At 50.6% G+C, this 18,934-nt stretch overlaps 1 protein-coding gene across 4 annotated transcripts in view; it reads left to right on the top strand.

Annotated features, from left to right (window-relative positions):
* SPATA20 (spermatogenesis associated 20) overlaps positions 1 to 18,934 on the top strand; it is a 108,792-nt gene that overhangs the window by 70,914 nt on the left and 18,944 nt on the right. For all 4 annotated transcript variants that reach the window (XM_078872905.1, XM_078872904.1, XM_078872903.1 and 1 more), the window contains exons 6-9: positions 7,213 to 7,414; positions 10,595 to 10,725; positions 13,216 to 13,320; positions 13,836 to 13,910. In XM_078872905.1, the coding sequence (XP_078729031.1) occupies positions 7,213 to 7,414; positions 10,595 to 10,725; positions 13,216 to 13,320; positions 13,836 to 13,910 (513 nt within the window). The remainder of the gene's footprint in view (positions 1 to 7,212; positions 7,415 to 10,594; positions 10,726 to 13,215; positions 13,321 to 13,835; positions 13,911 to 18,934) is intronic.

Here is an 18,934-nt window from a genome sequence, read left to right as displayed (position 1 = left end):
AATGAGGGGCAACGACAACAGCGAATCCCTCCCCGTGGGGGCGTCCTCTCCCGGGGTGTCAGTGGCGGCGAGCGCAACTCCCGGGGTGCCGGCGACCGGGGGTTTACACCGCGCTGATCCCAACAAACATGTGCAGTCCGTGCACGGCGGCAACCGCGACAAGGCGTCCGCGTTTGAGTGCCGCAACCCCTTGCGGTAAATCGTCGTGAATTGGTAGTCTTGAAGGACCTCCAACCATCGGGACAATTGGCCCGATGGCTGTGCCACGCGCATAGCGTATTGTAGAGCCGCATGGTCCGTCCGGACCGTAAAATGACGGCCGTAAAGATACGGCCTGAATTGCTGTGTAAAAAACACAATGGCTAACAATTCACGACGAGTTACGCAATAGCGTTGTTCTGCGGGGGAAAGAACCCTACTACCGTAGGCGACCACCCGTTCAACCCCCCCGACCACCTGTGAGAGCACCCCCCCGATACCCGTATTGCTGGCGTCCGTGTCAAGCAAAAACGGTTGTGTGAAATCGGGGTAACACAAGGGGGGAGCCTGCACCAAAGCGTCATGGAGGGAGCAGAACGCAGCCTCCTCCTCCGCCCCCCAGTGAAACCTCACACCCTTAGCCGTCAAAGCGTGCAGGGGCTTGGCTATGGTGGCAAATTGCTTGACAAAACGACGGTAATAGGAGGCAAAACCAATGAAACTACGAACCTCCGTGACCGAGGTTGGCGTTGGCCATGAGCTGACGCAATGCGTCTTAGCAGGGTCCGTCGAGATCCCTGAACGACTCACGATATGGCCCAAATACCTGACCGATTCCCGAAGCAGAAAACATTTAGCCGGTTTAAATTTAAGCTTAGCGGAACGCATCCTGAGGAACACCGCTCTCAGTCGCTGGAGGTGCTCCTCGAAAGTCCGACTAAAGACGATAATATCGTCAAGATAAATCAAACAGGTATCCCATTGGAGCCCCGACAAAACCAATTCCATGAGTCTCTGGAACGTGGCGGGAGCGGAATGTAAGCCCATGGGCAAACGGTTGAATTCAAATAGGCCCCCAGGTGTTCGGAAAGCAGTTTTAGGTTTAGTCTCGTTATCGAGTGGCAATTGCCAAAATCCAGAAAGCAGATCGAGTGTGGAAAAAAACTGCGCTCCCGCCAAGGCATCCAGCGACTCATCCATCCTGGGGAGCGGATACGCATCCGCCATCGAGATTTTGTTTAAGCGGCGGAAATCGACACAAAACCGCAAGGACCCGTCCTGTTTCTTTACTAGGACAATAGGAGCACCCCACGGACTAGAAGAGGGCGAAATGATATCTGCCGCCAACATATCATTAACCGCCGATTGCACATGTTCCTTCTCGGCCGGGCTGAGCCGGAAGGGATTCTGACGAATAGGGGCCGCGTCCCCTGTAGCTATGTGGTGGCGCAACAGGTCAGTGCAGCCGATATCGTACTTATGTTTGCTGAACACGTCAGCAAACTCGATGAGCAAACCCCTCAATGCTCCCAATTGCACCCCGGACAAGTTATCTGAACCCGCACACAGCGAGTCCAACCACTCAGTCCCCTCATCACTTTGAGGATGCGACTTGACAGTGAAATCTGCTTGAGCCACGAGCCGTTCCTCAACGGGTAGCGGCGCGGCGTGAGCCAGCACCGTTCCCTGCGCAATTACGGCCGGCCGCGACCCCGTATTCAGGACAATTACGAACGGCTCACTGTCCCCTCTCACCATGGTTTGAGCAACCGCTAAGTCGAGGCCCTTACTGGCTCTGTTTGACGGCCCCAACAGCACCCCCTGTGCCTCCGCACCCACCTCGAGTGGCTTCCTGAACCGAAGGGGTACTAACATTTGCGATCCCGGGGGCACCCGTACAGTGTGAGTCGCCAGCGCCTGCACCGTCGCACAAACCGTGCGCACTTTGGTAGGGCTCGACAAGAAGGCAACCCGCCGACCTGACGGAAGCTCTATGCAGGCCTGATCTATAAGAATTTTGATGGGCATTTTTGACAAAAAGTCCGTACCTAGCAAACAGGGAACGGCCAGCGATGATGATACAAAAATAGGGCCCGCTAATTTAATGTCACCAATGCAAATAGTCGCCCGAATCTGGCCGATGATCCCCAGGGATCCCCCATTCGCCGCATAAAATGGCACGTCTACCGGCAGAAGGGGTCTACTTTGGACGGGAAGAATGTTATAAATAAGGTCCGAGATGATGGTGGCCGACGCACCCGTGTCAACAAGCACCCGGACCTCAACCCCGTCAATGAACCCCGTTACCACGGATGACCCGGCCGACGCAGCCACGATCCTGTGAGCCAATTCGGACCACTCGACTGCTTGCGGGCCGCGTACGGACCCCCCTCGCCGAATTGAACCCCCGGCACCCAGCCGCGAACCCCCCACCGCGAAGCGGCGACCCGAATGTGCCGTGTTTGTGGACCGAACGTGTGAGGTGCCGCGACTTGCCGGGTTTTGTTGGGATGACTTGTGGCCCTGGTCGTCGTCCCGACGTGGTCCTGCGGCGCGCTGACGCGGGGCCCGGCACCCGGCTGCGACGTGACCCCGAAGGCCGCAGTTGTAGCAGACGACGGACGTCGTAGGTTTCGGTTGCTCCAGCTTGCGGGGCGAACGTGTGGGCGAACGACCTCCCGTTCTCCACTCCCCCGGACGCGATGCAGCGAAGTCCTGCTCCTGCACCGCAGCTGGCTGAGGTTCGGCGATCGTGGCGGCCAGTGCCGCGTACCCCGGCCATTTGCAGACGACCCCCGGCTTGCGTTTGAGGACCTCGTACGCGTGAATGCTCGTGGCGATCGCCAGGGAGCAGATCTCCATCTCGTCTGCCACGTTGATGGGGACCCCCAACTCGTGGGCCAACACCAGCAGCTGCTCCGTCACCATGGCGTCCTTCCCCTCCTTATCCATGCGGGGAAAAGCTGCGTCCGCCAAGGCGAGTAGTGCCGTGCGGTAGGCTAGCGTCGTTTCCCCAGCCACCTTCCGCCGATCGTAGAACTGGTGGCGACACGTGGAGGGCGGCCCGAACACCTTCGCCATCAGGTGTAGTGCGGCCTGGAGCGTAGAGCGGGACGACCTTGCAGCAGATGTGAAGGCTGCAAGCGCGTCGTCGTCAAGCATCGCTGGCAACGCACGCAGGGCAGTGGTGTCGGACCACCCCGACATCTCCTGATGAGCGAGGAACCTTCGTTGGAAGGCTCCCCAGTCGCCCCCATCCGCCTTGAACGCCGACAGCGCGGGCAATCTTTGCTGGAGGACCCGATCGTCGTCGACGTCGGAGAGATTTTCCCGCGCTCCGCTGGAGTTGTGTAAAATGTCGGCTCGGTTGTCAGGCGCAAAATGGAGGGCTCCGGCGCGCGCTGATGACGTGGGCTGCGCTGCGCGGAGGTGTCCGGCCACGTGGCGTCCGTGTTTCCCGCCAATCAATGGCGGCCCCTCAAAAACGGCGGGAACTTCCAGACTTTTGGCGCGAAGCGCCTTTTGGCGGGATCCCGCCAGCCTCGCTCCTTCCTCCAACCCCGCAGCCGTTTTCCCGCCCGCTGGAACGGAGATCTCGGCCAAGATTTCAGCGGCGGCGAGCAGCAACTCCGCCAACCGGGAGTGTGCGTCTTGGAGGCTGGTGTCGGAGGCAAGCAGAGCGTCGGCCATCACCGCGAGGTGCTGCATCGGCGGCCACTCCTCGTCCTCTCCTCCCGAGGTTGGTGTCCCCGGTACGCCGTCGTCATCCCGACCTCGCTCGTGGGTACGGGTAGTCTTCCTTGTGTCCATACTTCTTGAAGACAGGTTTACTTCTGACGCCAGTTGTAATGTAGTAACTCGGCGGGAGACGACTTCACGGGTAACACACTCTTTATTTTATCAAACTTGGTTACAGGTGACTAACACCTACTTTGTATCTCGGGTGACAAACACCCACTTAGCTACTTGGCGACTAACGCCCACTGAGCTACTCGGATGACCAACATCCACTTAGTACTCGGGTGACAACCACCCACTTAGCTACTTGGCGACTAACGCCCACTGAGCTACTCGGATGACCAACATCCACTTAGCTACTCGGCGACTAACGCCACTGGGCTACTCGGATGACCAACATCCACTTAGTACTCGGGTGACAAACACCCACTTAGCTACTTGGCGACTAACGCCCACTGAGCTACTCGGATGACCAACATCCACTTAGCTACTCGGCGACTAACGCCACTGAGCTACTCGGATGACCAACATCCACTTAGCTACTCGGCGACTAACGCCACTGACTAAGTCTTCAGCTCCGTCTTCGGGTCTTCAACTGGGTAACTCTCCCCGAGTGCTCTCGCGCGTCCCCCTTTATACCCCACCTGCGGACGTCGCTGCGAGCACCCACTTATTCGACCAATCGCCGGGCGCTGGCTACGATCCTCTTTTCCCACATCTCATCGTGCCTCACCACTCACGCCGCGCCGCCCCGTCATCTCTCACTCCCGGCGCGCGCGTCCACACCACGCCCACAACGCGTGCCCAACCCCGCACCCCGCGCCGCCCCGTGATCCATCACTGTCACAGTCGGCGCACGTCAATACCACCACTACATATATATAGAGACACGTTGCCTGCTTGTTTTGTTATATTGGATAGGCTTGGAATATATATAAATATAATGCACTTACAGCCAAGGAGTGGCACGCGTCCAAGAGCAGATGGAGCAATGGAATTGGTTAATGTGTAGGTGCTCGGTGCACTATTACATAACACGTGGTGCTGGCCACCCACCCCCTCATGTACCGTGCTGATCCTCTAAAGTGTTTGCGAACAAGTACTCGCCACAAACGTCTTTTTCGGCTATACGGGGGATCTTTGTCTTGCATACCAGTATCGGATTGACCTTGGCTAATGATGATGATGATGAAGAATAGGGAAGAGCAATTGGACAAAGCCACATGACCGGGGAAATCTTGATGAAGGGGGATCTTTGTTTTAACAATTCTCAAATAAGACAAACCTGCAAACGCAATCTTCTCAAACAAAGTTTCAAGCCGCAGAGTTTCTCAGCATCACCGCAGCGATAGCACTGACCCTTTGCTCGGGTCCGTGTACCTTTGATGGGGTGTCCGTATGACACTTCGGCGTGCGTGAGTGCCCTCGAGAAACGTGTGTCACAGTGATTAGCACACTGCTTTGCAGCGTCGCTGACCCAAGCTTAATCCCTTCGCTTTGAAAAATGCCTCAATTAGCGTCTAATTGGCAAGACTACCTAGCGAGGCACCTTAGCGGGGGCCAATATCACAGGTTAGCGGAGCTCCAGGAAAAAATATTTGCACAGCGCAGTGCAAATTTTAGAGGGCTGGCAGTCAAATGCAATCTGGCTTTGATAGTAGCCACCTGCCTGCATTATTACGCTGTGTGTTCATTAGTGTAGTTCTTTGCTAATGGCCTACGATGATGACCCAGCAAGCCATGAAGAACTAATGGATGCATGCTTAGCACGCATGCTTGATTGCACATGCTGTTTGCAGTAAGCATGCCCGTATAACTGCTTCAGTCACCTTGATTTAAATTGCAGTTATTTAAAATAACAAACATTGACTACTGTTGTTTACGGAACCGTGAGCAATTTAAATTCATGAGCGCGATATTTTCTGCGCACGCGTATCGGCCGGAAGTTCGGGCAGCAGTGCTCCAGATTGTGAAATCGTCCTCATAATTGGCATCGCTATTAGCTTCATCCGTCGTCGTCATCATCATCATCATCCACCTATTCGGGTGGGTCACGTGGGTACCACCTGATGAGAGTGCGTCTCTTGCAGGAAAATCGCAGGTGATCTTGGAGGCTGGTCACACCGACCAAGGGCCTCCTACAAATATGAACACAGGAATCCCTCGCCAACCGCGGATTTGACAACCGCGGTTTCATGTATACACGGTTTATTATTTATCTATACCAATTTGCCAACCGCGACCTGGAAATTTGAGTATTATCCACAGGTAAGCACAGTGTTAAGGAAGTCATTGCATTACAGTATGACATAATTATATCGTGTGACGTTGTTGTCTGCTGCCGTTATTCTATGAATCTGGAACACGTGGGTCCGCAAACACGCATTTGCAAATTTACAAAAGTGGAGAAGGTGATATAAAGGGTTCGAGAGCAAGAAGCATCATGGGTTTGCAGAGTAAAGTGGAAGTGTTGGTTAGGCTTGTACGTGGTGAGAGTGTTGCGTCTGTGAGTGGGCTGAGCCCCTCCTCCTAACCACCCCTTCCCCATCATCTCATTGTCATCATCGTCACCATCATCGTTGGTAACATTAAAAGTATGTAAAGTTAATGTAATGTTTATTTATGTTTCAATATGTTATTGTGTAATGTACCGTATTGTATTCAGTGTTTAGTTAATAACAGGCAAGTTACTTAAGCCATGACGTGATTCCCCTAACCCCCTATTTCCCATAGGGCCCCTGTTCTTTACCAACCACGGAATTGCCTACTGCGGCCCTTGCCAGGAACCTAAACCCCACGTTTTGGCGTGGGATTGTTGTACTGTGAAGATGAGGCCCACATCTAGCAGTGGATTGACATCGTGAATTATTTACGTCAATCAATTGATAGGTGCGTCAATCCCCTGCTGGATGACTGTAGTGATGTTCATGATGATGATCGTGGTCATGCTTTACATAAGAGGTAAAGCTGTTTATGATGTTCTGCTCACGCCGTTGCTGGCCGAAGGGCCTCTACTGGAGGGAGCTCTAGAGAGAGCCCCTCTGGGGAGAATATTTCGTCCTGCTCTTCAATGCCAGCCAGACGTCTAGGAAGAGGTGAGATCATCCACAATGTTTTCGTGTATGTATGTTGAACTTCTATCGCACCACACGTCGCCAACCGTGCTAATCTGAGGTGCGAGGGAAGGACAACAAACTAAACGCAAAAAGCAGTTTTGTGTTTATTCCACTTCACGCGGCACTGCCGATCGTAACTGCGGGTCCACACATTTACGCTGCTGGGTGGACAGCTGTATTGCGGGGAGGTGGTGGGATTTAAAATTTAAAAAATCCTCGCCCTCATTGCTCTCGACCGCCACACTTGGGAGACCGGCGTGCTCACCATCACAGCACGCCAGCTCAGCTCGGCAGGGGCGAGCGAGCGAGTGAGCGGCGAGCGACGGACGCGGGGGGTTGTCGCCGCTTAAGCGCTGCTACCTGTGCGCGACGGTGCCAGTGGCAGGTCGACCGCGGCGCGCTGCGCGAGAGCGGCGAGCGCGTGCTGGCCGAGCTACGCCGCGTCGCCACCATCCCGGCGAGGCGCGGTCGCCCCCTCCCGTCCGCCGAGGACGTCGCGGGCCTCTGCCTCTCGCAGCTCTTCTCGTCCTTCGACGACGTCCACGGCGGGTTCAGCGACGCTCCCAAGTTCCCCACGCCAGGTGGGGCGGGCGGTTGGAGGGGGACGGCCTCGCGACGCTCTGTACACGTGGCGCACACGTGCACGGCGGTGAGGATTATTTGACCGCATGGCACCACACTGGCCAGTACGGGTTGGCGAAGGTGGACAGCATCGACGTGGGAGCAAAGATGTACTACAGATCTAGAGTTCAGCAATGGAATTTGCTGCACGGCCTTCTGCTGCCTACCAATATAGCCACTGCAGCCTCTTAACACATGGCATGGTAGTCACCCATCCAGGCACTATCCATGCTCAACCTGCTTAACTTCCACATTCGGAGCGATTTGATCATCACGCTTTGCATGATGGGAAATTACCAGAGCTGCATGGGACAGGAGCCAGTCGCGTCACTTACTCAACCATGAATATCCAAACAAAGGCACATTTTTGCAATGTTTGTAACATTCTTTGCAAGGAATGTAACAATGGATTGATTTATGAGTTCTTAGGCTCACGTGGTGGAAGAGTAGACTTTATGATTGATGATAAGTATACAGGAACTCCTCTACTTACAAACCAGTTAGGTTCCAGAGTCAATTTGTTTGATTCCAAACATGTTGTACGGCATGTACACTAAATACGTGGAATGGCTTTAAAAGTTATATAATCTCCTGTAGATGTTGATGCCACTGGTTCTTCACGTTCTGCAGATGTCGATGCCACCGCCATCTATTGCGCGGCGGTTGAACTTACGACTCGCAGTCCGAACAGGAAACTGGACATACGGACAGGTTTGTTCGTATCTCTGAAAGTTCGTAAGGCGAATGTTCGTAAGTAGAGGAGTCCCTGTATGCCATTGTTAGATCAAGGCTAAAAGAGTCAGAAAAACTGTAAAAACAAGACAGGATTTATGAGAAACAATGCAAACGATTTGGTAAAAAACGAGCCTAAATAAAATAAATATTCTTTAAAATCACAACCCCCGAATCTTTACAGTCGAATCATTGGTGGGTGAATAGTTATATTTTGTGTAAGCCAGGGAAGTCTTGAGCGTGTCAAAATAAAAAGGGTAACGGTGGACAGATTGCCTTTGAATTGTATTGACATCAGCAAATATGTTGTGTTTGATGTGCAGTATTTGTTTGGAATGAGAGTGCCATCCTCTCATTTGCACGTGTCTTCCATGCCACTCATTTACTATGGCATGTGAATGAAAAGAATAAACGGACCGACCAAACGCACTGTCTTTGATGCAATGACAATTACAAAAGGAGCCTTGAATCTCTATTAGGCTTTCCATATTTCACACTTATTTAGCTGTGGGTATATACATAACAATTTCGTTGAAGGCTCTGCTTGCTTGACAGATGGGCTTGGCAGCCGTCTCTCTGCAACATGAAAATGACTACGCTGGGTGTGAAGAAAATAAATATTCAGTTCACTCTGCGGCGCATTGTGGAGGACGCTTGTTATGCCTTTCACACCCCGCATAATGCACGTCTGTGCGGCGCGATACAACGGGGCCAGCCTTCTCCGCATCTGCTGTGTCATCTCGTCTGTTCACTGCTTTCGAGCCACTTTTGTGTGTTTACGGTCGTGTTCTACACAGCTGGCAATGGGCTACATTTTCATGGGGCGCTTTGTCCCGTTTTCAACAGACGTCGTCACAGCTAACCACCGTATCAGGAGCCATTCACGTGTTGAGTAACACATCATAACCAGGGCAAAATCGTGCGTATAGATGTACATTATATTTGCCAGTGCTGGGCCCTATTGTGCGAAACGAAAGTCGCTATAAAGGGAACGTCAGAGGAAGCCTTTACAAAAATGTAATCTATTTCCGTGGGCCATTCTCTCGCACGGAGGGTCACACGGATGCTCCATCTCATGACATGAAACGGATAACACAATCGGCATGGCAAAAAAAAATTCTTTTACTAATTTTTTCCAAGCGGATGTCGGCCCAATTTACATCTCGGATGGATGTGCCAATGGAGGTAGACGGAGACATTTTCGCGACGATTCGCGACGACCAATTCACCTCCACCGAGTTGAGGCCGGCCTCTGCTTGAACGTCTCTTGAAAGAAGCGTTGCTCCGCCAAAAGTGGCGCCTTCCCTCGACGGAGCTGTTGCAACTGCAATTTATTCGCAGTTCACGAGCTGGGAATCTTGCCAGCCGCGGTTGCTGGTCGGTCATTGCCACGGCAGCAAGCTGTTGCCCGGGCATTAATCGTGTGGCTTAAATAGTGAAGCACACCGCTCACCCCTCGGTTGCAGGTTGGCGGATTTAAGCTAATTTTAGAGACGGAGAGAATTAGGAGTCTGGAGAATGGCTGCCGGAGAAAGAGCGAGCACACGTGTGGAGAAAAATCGCTCTTGGAAGGGGCTGATGGATAAAAGGAGAGAACAAATGCACGTGTACAGACGCACAAGTGTAGACACACGTACAGACGCACGCGTGTAGACGCACGTGTACAGACGCACATGCACAAAAGACAAAGACGCACGTGTACAGACGTACATGTGTAAATGCACATGTACAAACGCACTTGGACAGACGCACTTGGGCAGACGCACATTACCGACTCACATGTGTAAGACGCACACATACAGACACACATGTACAGGCGCACACGTACAGATGTACGAGTACAGAAGTAGAATGGAGCACAGGAGAGACAGTTACGAAGACTTCGACAGCCAAAAACTCCAATAACTGCGATAACAACAATAATAATAATAATAGGGCAACGCAACGTGTGATTTTACATTTTAACGTCTCAAAGAATCAACGTTTTAATTTGAAGTGTAAATGCATGACTCCACTATGAACCAAAGGGAGTGAGTGCGGCGTTCATTTTCCTTGTTAGACAACACGCCCTTCGTTGGCTGCCTTGGGGGGCAATGCCATCGAGCAACCTGCAGTGGTCGGGTTGGAGGCACTTTGGGCGGTGGATCTTTGGCAGATCTGCCGAGTCTTCTGTCAAGTCAGGGATGCAAACGAAACGTGGCGGGGTTTAGTAGGCAACATCCCATTACGCCAAATTGTCATCAGGGTATGCTGCTGGTAGTAAAGGTGTCTTTTTTATTTTCATTGGCCGCGTGCGCGCATGGCCTTAAAGTGCACGTAGCCTGCAACAAGCGTCGTGGTGGCGTGACCACCAATTGGTGGCGAACGATGGTTGTCGTTGCTGTGCTGCCGTGTGTGTGTGTGCGCAGTGAACCTGAGTTTCCTGCTGGGGCTGTGGGCGCAGGACCGGAACTCCCGCGATGGCGCCAAGGCGCTAGAGATGTGCCTGCACACGCTGCGCATGATGGCACACGGTGGCATCCACGACCACATTGGCCAGGTGCTGGGCCACTGGGGACCGTCAGCCCTCCCTCTGACAGCTGGACACATCTCTCACGATTCCAAACCACGATTCCATTCAATAATCGATTCAGTTTTGTCCCATATTTCGTCATCATTTCCATCATCGTCGTCATCTTTAGCCGTGGCTCTCCTATGTGTTTTCAGGTTGCACGGTGTGTCATTCAGCGTGGATGTCTGATGTTTCGCTCCACGTGCTGAGAGCTTTTTCAGTAACTGAGACGATTTTCTGAATCAGTTTAGTTCTTAAATAATCTCATCTCCAAGAGCGTGGACGGAAGTGTCAGACATCACACCAAGCAACACACTGTGGAAGCCGAAAAAACACGTCGGAGAGCTCCACAGCACAGCCGTGAAAACCTATGCGGTGGTATCATCAGCTGTGATCAATCCGCTGCTTGGTAGAAGGCCACCTCAAGTCGCCGCCATTCTTCATAGTCCCACGATGCAACAATCTATCCAGCACCTGCATACAAAGCCGATCTTGTCGCTCCATCTCTTCGATAATGGCCTCTTGGATGCATTCCTGTTGAGAAAGCGATAATGGGCTCTTGGGCACCACGGTGGCCAGATGTTAACTACCTCGCCTGGTATACAGGAGGTCTTGGGTTCCATCCCGACCCTGACGCCTGCTGCTGTATATTTGGAGTTTGCATGTTATCCCCATGGTCGCGTACATTTCTTTCCAGGTCCTCCAGTTGTTCCCTCCACATTTAGAAACACGCGTTTAGAGTATTTGGATGCTATCAATTTCCACGTGATGTAAAGCCACTTTGTTGAGCTATCATTTGTGGCCCGGTCGATTCTGAAAAAGAGCTATATAGCTCAGTGGGCCTTACCTGGTAAAATAAAAAAAAAATTTGCTTATTCCCTCCTTTGGCCACCGCTCAATAATTTGTTCTTCGTCAAATGCCCATCTTCTCTTCTCGTGGCAAGTTCTTGCCCAAGCTAATTTTTACCATCTTCTTTGTAATGTTTCTCCACTGGAGTTGTCTCGTTCATGGCGTTTTGTCCACTTCTTTCGCTGAAACGTAAAAATGCAATTTGCATTTAATTGCCAGAAATTCTACAATGTTCTTTTGAGCACGAGTCGACGTTTAGCGTCGTGAGTGCAAGAATCAATTTCAATCGATGAACCCGTTGCTTTCATTACATGCCTAGCGGGTACCCAAGGGTCTGATTATAACGAAGTCTGAGACGCCCTTAAATTTAGCGGTATGTGTCGCTATTTTGCGAATCAACATTGTGTTGAAAATAAGGTCCCTATTGAATGTGCAGCTTAGAATATTGAAAAGGCGGTGTGCCTTGTTGTGGCTTTGTGCGTGCCTTCCTCTGAATGTAAATGTGCTCATATCGTAGCACAATTCTAATCTAATTTTGAGAACACAGCATGAAATAATAAAATGTTTGGTGCAAGAGAGATGGCGGGAATGTGAATATACAGTGGAGTCGTAGGTGTGGTGCAAGTAACAGGATTCTACGTGGCATTGTCGCTGCATCATACAATACACAGTGCATCATACAACTACTACTTGTCAATCTGGGGTGAGGGCTTCCCCATGCTGTGTCGGTTGTGCGTATTGTTTGACCATACCTCACCACGCTGGTCACTACGGGTTGGTGAAGGTGGGGGGGGGGAGGGGAATCCAGAACCCAGAACCAGTTCAGACATCACTCGCCACCATTAAGCCGATGAGCGCGATTGTCTACGTATGGTGCAAAAGCAGCTCAACATGCATACACGCACGCACGCCGAAATTTGTAAACGGGACAAACGAGTAGGATCAGTTCAGTGAAAGGACATAATTGCAATCATCACTGGAGGAAAAGAGGCAATAAGCCCTGGTACATGAGTTGCAAGGCCTTCCTCCGCGACCTCTCACCTCCAGTAATAATCTACCTTAATCATTCAGGCGATCAATAAATTGTTCGTTTTGCAGAAAAATACATTTATTTGTAAACCTAATGTAGACGGGGTATCGGAAATGTATTTGCTTTACTCGGATGTTCCACAAAAAGATTGAATAACATTTTAGGGACAGCTTTGGCGGTGGTGCAAAGTGTGTTGTATAGATGTATGTACACTGAACTTCTTTTGCACCATACGTAGCCAACCGTGCTAATCGGAGGTGCGGGGGAAATACAACAAACTAACACAAAAATTATGAACTCAACACGTTCACCCATTAACGCACTTTAACACACACACGTGTGATATGATCGGCAAATATTTTGTTCAGTGGGCCTTTTAAAGTGATAAATATGTTTCTACCCTATTTATCTTTATTTATAAGGTGTTGTTTACGTGCTCTCACCTCCATTTATCTAATATATCTGAATAATAGTGAACGTGTAGGGTGTTTTTGTAAAGCGCGATGCCCGAGGGTCAAATAGAAATCTGCAGGGCGAGAGGAAGGGAATATTTCTCCAGCGTCTCTCTCTGCCATTGGGTGTCTGCGTGCCGTGGTAGGGCTTCCACCGCTATTCCACGGACGCAAACTGGCTCGTGCCACACTTCGAGAAGATGCTCTACGATCAGGCACAGCTCGCGGCCGCCTACGCCGCCGCCTTCCAGGTTCGTGACCATCTCTCCCCCCCCGGCGATCGCTGTCCCTGGCGCTTTGCTATTGAAGGGACCGGCGGTCGTGGAGCCGGCCGCGTTTCTGCTGTGTGCCATGCCTGCCTAAAAAAAGGCAAACTTATTTTTCCAACACCTCCGATTAACATGATTGGCTACATACAGTGCGAAAGAAGTTCACCGTACATACATAAATTGTGAGTGGTCTCACCTCTTCCGAGACGTCTGGCTGGCGTGAAAGAGCAGGGCCAAAGATCCTCCAGAGGGGCTCTCGCTCGAGCTCCTTCTAGTAGAGGCCCTTCCGCCAGCAACGGCGTCAGCACGACATTGTTAAGAGCGTTACCTCTTACAGAAATCATTACCATGATCATCAGCATCACTTCAACCATCTTGCAGTGCATTGACATGGTTATAAATGTATTTATGTAAATAATACACGACGTCAATCCCTTGCGAGGTGAGAGCCTTATCTTCATGATACATGATTCTGTATACAACATTTCTTCCAACAGATAACAAACGATGGATTTTATGCCGGTGTGGCCAGAGACATTCTGATGTACGTCTCGCGAGACCTCAGCAGCCAGGTGGGTGGCTTTCTCAGCTCTTTCACAATCATGAAAGGTAAAAGGTGCAGACCTGCAATGGCTCGCTCAAGCTGCTGCTGGTGGAAGAGCCTCCACTAGAGGGAGCACTTGATATTATTGTTTGGCCTACTCTTCTTGAAGTTCATGATGTACATATATAAGTTGCACTTTTTTCGCACCGTACGTAGTCAACCTTGCGAATCAGAGGTGCAGGGGGGGGGGCAGGACAACGAACTAAACGCACAAAAAGAGGCGGTAGTACTCACACTTTACCCCACCACCATTCAGCCTGCCAATCGACTGGCTGTGGTGTCCCTCGTCCCTATTTATGTTGGGGGGGAGGGGGGGTGGGTCGAATTTAGGAAAGTTTCCCATCGTTTCAACTGCCGTGCCGGGAGATTGAATTGAACCGCCGACCTCTGTCTGGATCGCAGCTCCAATGTGCGAAGCGTTGCACCGCTGCAGTAGCTCCCCATCAAATTCACAGCCATCGCCCGAATGCAGCTTCGCAGCTTCGCAGCTTTTCTTCCTCATGTGGGCAGTGCAAACATTTGCGGGGACACACGGGCGGCCACTTTATTAAACCCCCGTGAAGCTCAGCACTGGGGTGTGCTCTGTGGGTTTAACAAAAACAAACAGAGCCGGGTCCTTTTATAAGTGGATGGGGAAAGAGCAAAAAAAAAGTGTGTTTACTCTTTTTTAGAAATGAGCCTTCAAACATTAACTGAAACTTTCTCTCCAGTAACTCGGTGGTGAAAAGGTCAGTTCTTTCTTCAGCATCTCCGGCGGTCACAGTTTTCATTCATTCCCCATGAATAAATGATGGGCGACTGTCTGTGGTGGTCTGTGAGAATATAAATTAACTTAAGTAGACCATAACATTGTTTTCACCAACACCAAAGCAAATCAATGAAGAAATAGTTGGGTAGGAAATGTAATACTGCATATATCGGGACGGCATCCGCTCTTTATGCTCGAAGATCTATTTGTTAAGCACAGCGAAGAACATTGCGGCATTCCGCAGCACCTTCATCCGTCTCTATCTCCCCATCACTGCATGTGGCACGCTGTGTCGTGCGCTGAACGGTTTGTGCGAGGTCTTACGGAGAGGTCCAGAACAATAATAATAGGTAAAGTCACGTAGAAGGGAAGTAATAAAATAAGAAAAGGCAGAGTCTGAATGACTCTGCCTTCTCGACAGACCTGTTTTCCACCTGAAGACGGCTGCTTGCGTTGTGGCCGAAACGTCGTGATAATTATTTTGTTATGTTTTATTTTTATTATTTTATTACTTCCCTTCTACGTGACTTTACCGAAAGAACCAAGAAGATAGATCCCTGCAGTCACGAAAGCTTTAAATCGAAAAATAATAATAGTATTTTCCCCCTTTTTTCTGGCAACAAAACTGAAACCTTTTTACAAGGATTCATGTCTGCATTAACCACAATACTTGCAGTCAAAATGCAAACAAAAACACACTATGATAATTTTTAGTTTTTGCATTTTGACTGCAAGTATTGTGGTTAATGCAGACATGTATCCTTTTTTAAAAGGTTTCAGTTTTGTTGCCAGAAAAAAGGGGAAAACCCCTATTATTATATTTTGGTACTGGCAAAGGAGGTCTAATGATGTAGAGGTCCCGAACAAGTTTCTGCTGTAATCGCCACCCAGGAGACTGTGCTTGACTTGGAATCAAACCCAAGTTTCTGGAGTTGCATCGTCGTGCCGTGATCTCAACACCACCGCTCCCAAGACTTTCGTGCCTACGTGCCGTTTAACATCCGTTACAACTCTCATTGGAGTCGGTAGAATTGGGTCGTCGTGAGATCGTCTTTCGGAAACCGCGGCCAGTTACCAAAACTGCGCCGCCCACGGGGTTGTTTGTGACATCGTAAAGCCTCATCAAATGCCCATGCGTGAGATAAGACACATTTGACGGAGTGTGCAATGGGGGGGCCTCGAGCGTGCCTTCGGGCTCTCTGCCCGTGTGTGTGCAGGTGCTTACCTTTGCCCGGGTTAACCAAATACCGACGCCCAACAAACAGTTTCTTCTCGTCACCTCAGACTGAAGAAAACGGACCCACAGCAAAACCCAGCGTAAACAGCCGTTCGGAGGACGCGTCGCGCAGCGGGGTCACATCGTCGCGTGCGTCTCAGCACCGCGCCCGCGCGCCAACGTGCGCGGCGTGTTGAAAACGAGCACTGCGAAAGGGGGGGGGAGGTGAAGGGAGGGGGGCACCTGTCGAGGCTGTCGATGCACACGAGGGAGTGAGTGGCGTTCCCAGAAACACAACTTGTGTCTCCACCGTGACTAATGTACACACACACACACCTCATCGGGGAGAGGGGGGTTACTCATTGTAAGTGCGGTCAACCTAAAGGAATTCCAGGCCAATGCTGTGAGTGACGGGGAAACGAATTGTGGATTGCAGGAATCAGCGCAGCACCTCCGTGCGTGTGCCACCGCCCCCCCTCCACCACCGCACCCCCCCTCCACTTCCGCCCCCCGCGTGTCGGAGGAGGCGTATGTGTGTGTGGAGCGTGCTCGGGCGCTGTGTTTCCCAACGTCAGTCCTTGCGGCCCGCCATGGCCCACTTTCTCCAGATTACCAATCCTTTTTCTGTTCACACGTAAAGCAATCCACGGTAATCCACATTACACTGCACGCACCTGATGGTTGGTAATCACGGACATCTGCGTTTGGAATGAAGTTGAGAAACGCTCCTGTGGCAGACAATGCAAGTGCAGACCGTTGATCTGAATGATTTTCACCGTGATAAGGTGCGCACGCGATGAATTCCATCCAAACCATGACAGGCTGTAAAAACAACGTGAAAATCACAGCACACGTCACCAGTTGCGGCCCTCAAAGAGAAACAATTCTGTTGAGTAAAACGGTGAGTTACCCGACTCATACAAACACTCATTGATTCTTAATTATGACTCTTAATTTTCAAGGGAAACCTCGTGTTTTTTTCTATACATTCGGATTTGCGCCTAAGCCAGTATTTTTCATTGTGGCCTTTAGTGCGGCCCCTGGCGTGCGGCCCCCGACAATACACAAAGAGTGAGAAGACCCATCGTGCTGTCAAACCCAACGGTTTCAAATGTGCGACGGCCCTCACACCGGTGATGTCTTATCGGCGAAAGAGGCCCCCCTCTGAAAATGAGCGAAGAACGGTGGCGTAAACACACAGACATGGGTGCATTCAAACGAGCTACTCCATTTAGTATTCAGCCGGACAGCACAGTGGCAAGCGATGATTCGCATAGGGAAAGGTCATGAGTTAAAATCCCAGTCAGGGATCAACTCAGCCCATCATCCCTCCCGGGTGACTGAAATGAAACCCACTTTGTAGGAGGTGAGGAGTGGTTGTCTTCTGAAGAACATGGTCCCCACCTTAGTATTGTGGAATTTACACCACTGGCTGATGGCTGCCAGTGGCTGTACGCACCACCCAATGCTCATTTGAGTGTGGAGACATTTAGGTTATTTTCACTCCGTTCCACGTGGCCATGGTGAGCTACACAAGGGTTGCGGCCCTTGAATCACCTCATTCTTTATCTGTTTAGCAGCTAAAACAGTCTTCACTTCGACAAGTCACTGATTACACTGAATGAAGTTGAAAATAACTCGCAAACGCCTTGTTGTGAAAGACTCAACGCAGAAGAGTTTTATCTTCCACGGTCTGCCATAAACCGCATCCATACAAACCATGGCAAGTGCAGATACCTGATGCACAGATGTAAAATGAAAAACTCTCCGATGTGCGATTGCGGTCATCCAGACCAGACCGTACAACGTATGACTGCAATTCCCGATCCACAAATACAAAGGAGACATCACAGCGATACACTCCACTGCTGCTGACGCGGCTGTCTGACTTGACGACCTGAATGTGAAGTTGCTGCTCTGCATCTGCATCAGCCATATGAAAGAAGAAGACTTATTTTTTGTTATTTTTATATCTACGTGGCTTTACCGATAGACCCATAGAAGAGAAGAAGACTTGATTAAATATCTGTGTACGACAGCCTACGAAAAACCGGCGTGACAAGCATCCCAGTCGGCTGCCTGTGCCCCTCAACGGCTATAGCAAGAACAGGATTTCACAAGTTTGATTCGTGAAGAGGTGCGCTTGAATTTCCGCAGGTCCCTCCTGGAGGACACGGCTATCAGGCGCCCCCAAAATATGTCGGTACATCACTTGTAGAACCCCTTCCGGAGCGCTCGATCTCAGCAGCGCATTCAAACCCTGGGTCTCGTATCGACTCGGCCCCTCCACCCCTTCGGTGTAAAGAAAATGAATGCCAGCTTGCGGCCGTGTCTCCGCTGGAGATTAACAAAGATGGTTTGAGTCCGGGAGTACAATTTTACATTCATATGTTTTTGCTGGAATTTTTATCGAAGATGTATCTCATGCCAAAAAAAAAAACTGCACTTTCAACCCCTGACACTGTTTTGTGCCATCGGGCTAACACGTTGCCCCCAACTGAGCACCTAATGCCATTCGCTCACAACTAATATTGCATCATTGGTTGTCCATCCAAGCACTAATGAAGCTCAACCATCTTCGGTTTAAGATCTGCCCTGGTTACACAGCAGGACGGCGTGGCTAGGGGCACGCTCGTGCAGTTAATTGAATGCGCTGGCATCCGAGAGTGAGGAGGATGTGGAGATAGCCGGATAGGTGAAGGGGACTAATGCTATTGCTGAGCCAACACTGATGAAATCCCTGGTTCAGTTTCTCTCAGTCTAGATATGACCAGATATGACCATCGTGTGATATCGATAGTTAACCCCACAACTTTACATCGCCATGACTGGCGACTGCAGAGAAATTGTGAAAGTAAACATTTGCGTTTTCACATTTAATTTCCTTCGACCAGATCGCGGTGCCTTTTTTTTAAACACGGCCGAGTTCTGCAAAAGTGGCCACCGTCAACTGTAAGAATACATTTACATCGCAATTGGTTTTTTACCCTTTTATCTGGCAACAAAACTGACACCTTTTTTACAAGGA

Source organism: Lampetra fluviatilis, chromosome 35 (genome assembly GCF_964198595.1).
Source record: "Lampetra fluviatilis chromosome 35, kcLamFluv1.1, whole genome shotgun sequence".
NCBI lineage: Eukaryota > Metazoa > Chordata > Hyperoartia > Petromyzontiformes > Petromyzontidae > Lampetra > Lampetra fluviatilis.
The sequence above is the reverse complement of the archived record's forward strand: the minus strand, read 5'-3'. Positions and strand labels throughout refer to the sequence as shown.